At 38.3% G+C, this 6,191-nt stretch overlaps 2 protein-coding genes across 2 annotated transcripts; both read left to right on the top strand.

Moving 5' to 3' along the window:
• Positions 1-279: 279 nt before the first annotated feature.
• On the top strand, positions 280-1,230 carry LOC127461770 (olfactory receptor 6B1-like). The gene has a single exon (XM_051769811.1). It carries the CDS (start codon positions 280-282, stop codon positions 1,228-1,230), a length of 951 nt encoding a protein of 316 aa, XP_051625771.1.
• Positions 1,231-4,897: 3,667 nt separating this feature from the next.
• On the top strand, positions 4,898-5,965 carry LOC127461769 (olfactory receptor 6P1-like). The gene is given in 4 exon segments (XM_051769810.1): positions 4,898-5,216; positions 5,218-5,602; positions 5,604-5,769; positions 5,772-5,965. Coding segments are annotated over 4 exon segments (789 nt in total). The 5' UTR covers positions 4,898-5,172.
• The last annotated feature ends 226 nt before the right edge of the window (positions 5,966-6,191 follow it).

Below are 6,191 nucleotides of genomic sequence, written 5' to 3'. Positions count from 1 at the left end.
TTAAGTGAAGTTAGGGATAAGAAGGCCTGTGAGGAAATCAGTGAAGCCTAAGCATTTTCTTGAAGTGAGGATCTGAATCACCAATTCTGCTATAGGCCTCAAACATTTTCAGAATTTGCTAAATAATAAAGAATGTCAATTAAACAACTGGTGTGGAATGTCTACTTAAACTGGGTATTTGTAACTCTAGTATGAAAAGGATGCTTGGGGGAGATAATACAAGATGTTTCTTATTGCTTTATTTTTCCTCCTTACACATTCCAGGTCTTCAAGGTCATCATGATACAAGAAAATGATACCCAAATCCATGAGTTCATCCTCTTGGGATTCCCTACCATCATAGAGCTACAGGCTTTATTGTTTGTAATTTTCCTCATTGTATATTTACTGGCTGTCATTGAAAACATAATTATCATCACTTTAGTCATAAGAAATCACCAGCTCCACAAGCCCATGTACTTTTTCTTAGGCCATCTAGCTTTTCTAGAGGCCTGGTACATCTCAGTCACCGTTCCTAAATTGTTGGTCAACTTTCTAGTGAAGAGTAAGAACATCTCCTTCACAGGATGTATGGCCCAACTCTACTTTTTCATTGCCCTGGTCTGTACTGAATGTGTCCTTCTGGCTGTCATGGCCTATGACCGCTGTGTGGCCATCTGCAAGCCGCTGCACTACACAGTCATCATGAACCACAGAGTCTGTGTGCACCTGGCCGTGGGCTCTTGGCTGGTTGGCTTTCTGATGTCTCTGCTAAAAGTCTTCTTCATTTCCCAGCTCTCCTTCTGTGGTACTGGTGTCATCAACCACTTCTACTGTGACATCAGCCCTTTGCTCAACCTTTCTTGCACTAAGCGGTTAGTTGCAGAGATGGTGGACTTTGTCTTGGCCTTGCTTATTTTGTTGATTCCCCTCTCTGTCATTGTAATTTCTTACATGTGCATAATCAGCGCCATTTTGTTAATTCCCAAGGCCCAGAACAGGAAGAAAGCCTTCTCCACTTGTGTTTCTCACCTGGCTGTCGTTATCATCTTCTTCTCAGCCACCCTCTTCATGTATGCCCGACCCAGGAGTATAAACTCTTTGGATCTCAACAAGCTGGTTTCTATAATTTATACTATAGTCACTCCAGTGCTAAATCCATTCATTTACTGTCTGAGGAACCAGGAAGTAAAAGACATTTTGTGGAAAGCCATGGCTGCTCTCTCCAGAGTTTCAGCATCTGATCACTAATATAATGCTTGGAAGATAGTCTTCTGACTGAATTTTTCTGTATCCTATGAAAGTCTAATAAGACTTTGACAGAAATGGGTATTATGCTTTTCTTTCAACATCAGTGGTTAAGAATTCCTTCTCCTGAGTCCATCTGCATGTTCAGCTAACATCAATGAATGCTCATACTACACGAATGTAAAAGAAGGTATTTCTACTGAACTTATTACACATCATTCCTGAGGAGTAGAAAAGACAATAAACATCATCACCTTCCTTTAATTATATCTTTGGTATGCATCAAAGAACAATATTGCATTCTGACTCTGATCCAACTTAAAATGAACTTCAAAGAACTTGAGGCAGCAAATAAATAGTTATGTCAACCTTTTTTCACAGGGATTAGCATGGGAACTTCTGTAATTCAGATTATATCAGTCATTTTAGATAGCTGCCATAGGAGAACTTGAATCAACACTGAGAAGTTCCTTTGTTACTAACTTCGAATATAACTTTGGGAAGTAACTGTGATTCACAAAACAAACTTTTAAGTTTGGGGAAGAGGGTTAATTTGCATAGTTTGATTTCCATTTTAAATGCTAAGTGAGCCTCCTGATTTTCAAGTGCTATTTTCCTCTGGTTCTTCTGTATTGTATGAGGAGATATAAGCACTGAAGAAAAATTAGTTGTCTAAACACAGGCACCTAACAGCATTTCTGATGCCATATGGTATCTATACAGACACTGGACCTGTAGGAGTCCTGATCTTTCCTGAGGTAACGTTCAAAGGAGAGGGTCAAGAAGAACTTGAAGCAATTCAAGAGAAAAGACAAAGAGGTCATGAAGTAACAAATGCAGCAGGCTCTTGCACAAAGACATTCATGTACGTGGATAGAGATGCCTAGTTGTATTTCAAATGTCCTTCTCTCCAGAAAGGTTAAGGTCTTGCCAAAGGTCTTGAGTGAGATGTCAGACCTCTTGTTTATGAAATGGTCACAATACATGAATGTATAGACAAATTAGTTCCACTTGCAGGGGTATATGGTTTGTGGAAACAGTTGAACATATAGGCACAATAATAGATAACTACTCAGGTACAGATTCATATTACATAGTTCTGTGTAGTTCCTGAAGAATTTCTGTCAGTGACTTATTCAAAGGGAGAATCACTGGCTGGTAAGTGAGGAATAATCACCTCCAGAAAACATTTCACAGCAGCTAAGTTAGGTTATTGTTTTGTTTCCTGAACAGCAAGTGCTGCAGAGAGAGCATCAGAAAGCCAGAATTAGTCTTCATGGTTTTCCTTCTCAGATCCCTTAATTATACACAAGCAAAGTAAACACTGCAATCCCGTGAGTAATTACTTACATCTCATGCAGTCTTATGCTGAACTGAGGAGACAATACAGTTCTTCAGGAATTTTTGAAGGGCAATCACGTCCTTCCAAGGAGGAATTTATCCACTGATATTTCAGTGTGTACAGCATACACAGGAACTACAGTGAGCAACATATGTAAGCTTCTGAGCTGCTTGTTGATATGTGCTTATAGAGTCAAGGAAGAGAGGAATAGATGTGGCTATGGAATAATTCCTCTGACCTGTTAACTTCTCAATGGGAGAAGTACTACCTGTATATTTATATTTCCTAGAAATAAAACAAGTTGACTCTATTGTGTATTGGATAATTAAACTGATAGCTATCTAAATTTCATTAGATGAATTCCCGCTTTTCAATATAGTCTTGTTACATTAAGGTAGCTCAGGTGTTTACTCCAGTTCAAGTGACAGACAAATGTAAGCATTGTATTTGACTTAGGAGAGTCACTCTCTTGCAATTGCTTATTTAGAGATTTGACTGATGTGTAAGATGAACAATTTGAAATTTGAAACACCCAGATATCCCTGGTTTCATAAACAGAATTAATATTGACCGGGTCAGGAAGTACTGAATATATGTGCCAGGGAGACAAATTGGTTAATAATGTAATTTAGGCTATGAAAAAAAGACAACATTTTTCAGCTTCTTTTTAGACTTGTGGAATTTCTCATGGTAATAAAAGCTAACAGTAATGTGGTTACAAAGCTATTTGAGTTTGCACATTGTAAGTCTTCAATTATGTTCTATATAACCACTTCTGCAGGTATAAAATATTTTAAATTAACAATACCTGGACTGATGTTTCAGTGTCAGCAAGTCTTATGAGGATGAATGTTCTTTCATCACTGAAAATCTAGTTTATTATATGCTCTTCTCTAATAAATCTGGGAAAGGGAGAAGAGGTGGCTTGTTTCTTTGCTTTTAACAAGAAATAAAATATTACAGTAGTAGAACTTTAAAACAAGATATTTTAAATCTTATATTAGATTTCAAGATGGCAAGGTTAAAGGAGAGAAATGTTTCCAGCTTGAGGGGTTTTTTGTCTTTTCAATTTTGATTTGTAGAAAATAAGAATTGTATATGAAAATTAGCATTAAAAAAATAAATTAAAGGCAGACAAATAGAGAAATAGCAAAACAGGGTATGGGAGTGGAAGAGACACAGACATAGAAATGAAATGCATTCCTCCAAAACATAATTCATCTTCCCGGAGAGCTTTATTTAGTATAACCCATGATGCTCTCTGGAAATATCTGTTTCACTTAGTGAATATCTTGAGGCTTCCTATGCCGTGAAAATGTAGCAGGAACCAAGCTCTATTTCACAGGCAGTGCTGGAATGACTTAGACAATTGGGCTTAGTTCTGGAAATCTAAGTCATACAGATGCATCCTGGATATTCAGCATCCCCTGTAAATTAAAGAGAATTGTGCATCCAGCTGTTATATGGGCATTAAACACCCATGGATTTCACCAGGTCACTAATTATGAACCAGATACCAAAATATCATATTGAATTTGTCCTTCATATCTTCAAAATGGTGTATGATCTGAATGTAATAATGCTCTTCCTTTTCTCCCTCCCTTCACGTTTTTCCTTTTCTTACCATTATCATTCTTCTTCTCTTCTATCTTACCATTTTTTCTTTTCTTTCTCTGCAGTTCTTCTCATTATTTCTTTGATCTTTAAAACATTCATCCATTTTCTTTTTCATTGCCTTTACTTTTTCTCTGAAGCTTGATGCTCTGCCCTTTGTCATGAAGGATTAAAAAAAGTTTCCAGGAATTTATCATCTTAGGATTTCCAATTACCATGGAATTTCAGATGTTGATCTTCGTAATATTCCTGGTGGTTGTGATGGTTTAAAGGTAAACCAGCAGGGGAAATGAACTCAACTCAAAAGAGAGATTATAAATCAGAATAACAATTTAATAAAATAATACCATAAGTAGGATTATACAGACAAACAATTGGTTTTAACCCACAAAACCCAAATGTATAACCCAGCACCCTGGGGCATGAACAGTGGTGTTCTTTGGGCCCCCTGAGTCCAAAGTAAAAGGAGAGAAGAAAACCTGTTGGTGAGAGTGCTGTTGCAGTCTGGTCAAGAGTGGTGATTGCAGTCCGGTCAAGAGTGGTGGTTGCAGTCCGGTCAAGAGTGGTGGTCTGCAGCCTTCCTCTGGATCCCATGAGTGGTTAAATGTTCCAAGACTCTACAATTATATATTCTCCAGTTCAGGCAGGAATGCCCAGCACTTCCCTCAGGGCGGGGAGTTCCACAAAGGGTGTGAGGACAAGAGCATCCTCCTATCTCACAGGCCTCTTAACACCCAGTTTATAGCCTGAGGAGTCAGGCTCTATGGGCAGATGGTGTAAATGGTTCATTGATAATGTAATTGTAAATGTAAATGGTTCAGTTTCTGGGAAATGGCATGGAAGGCTATAGAATACACAGTTTTGGGTTACACCCATACAATGATGAACTGGTCCCAGCTGTTCTAACTAGGACAGTGGTCTACATGCTGACTTCTTGGAAAATATACTCAATTATCTTCATACAGATGAACTACCTGCCCCACTAGTCCATGTGTTTCTTTCTCAGCAACCTCTCCTTCCAGGAGGCTTGGTACATCCCAGCCACTGTTGGTGAACTTTCTTGTTGAAAGCAAGAATATATCTTTTGGAGGCAGTATGATGCAGCTTTATTTCTTCAGCTCCCTTATTTGTACTGAGTGTGTCTTCCTTGCAGTTATGACTTATGATTGTTACGTGGCCATTTGCAATCCCGTGAGCTATTCAGTCATCATGTTACTTGCCACATGCTCCTGGTTCATGGGCTTCTTTATCTCCATGCTGAAAGTAGTTTTCATCTCTCAGATGTCTTTTTGTGGCTCCAATATCATCAAGCACTTCTTGAGTGACATCAGGCCCTTGCTGAATATATCATATACGGACATGATGGTGGTTGGAACAGTGAATTTCATCCTGGCCTTACTTATCTTGCTGGTTCCACACTCTGTCACAATTAATTATTTCCTATATATGCATCAGCAGCAGCATCTTGCATATCCCCACATCCCAGAGCAGGAAAAAAGCCTTCTTCACCTGTGTTTTTCACCTTGCTGTAGTCATTATCTTCTTTTCAGTCTCTCTGTTCATGTATGGGTGACCCAAAAGAATCCATTTTTTGACTTCAACAAGCTGGTGTCTACTGTGTACACTACTGTATATTCCATGCTAGATCCCTTCATTTACTGCCTAAGGAACCAGGAGGTTAAAGTGGCTTTGAAAAAATCTTCATTGTTAGGCAGATGTTCTCCAAGGTATTTCAAGCCATTGCTGTCCACCATTAAGATAGTTCCTATTGACAGAATGTAAGTGTGAGAGTTAGAAGGAAAGGTTTTAATATTTAGACTATACTTAGATCTGCAATCATAATAATGCTGGATAACTCAAGAAACTGGGACATATATTTGACCCCTTATCTGTTTTGACTGACATGCACTTCAGGGAACAAAAAGACATGTCTGGGATATCATACATCAATGGCTTTGAGAAAACAATTTAAATGTTCTGTTAATAGCATATGATCCAAATTCAGGCA

Source organism: Manacus candei, unplaced genomic scaffold, assembly GCF_025592945.1.
Source record: "Manacus candei isolate 608988 ecotype Guabito, Panama unplaced genomic scaffold, ASM2559294v1 h1tg000112l, whole genome shotgun sequence".
Taxonomy (NCBI): Eukaryota; Metazoa; Chordata; class Aves; order Passeriformes; family Pipridae; genus Manacus; species Manacus candei.
This window is presented reverse-complemented; position numbering and strand designations above follow the sequence as displayed.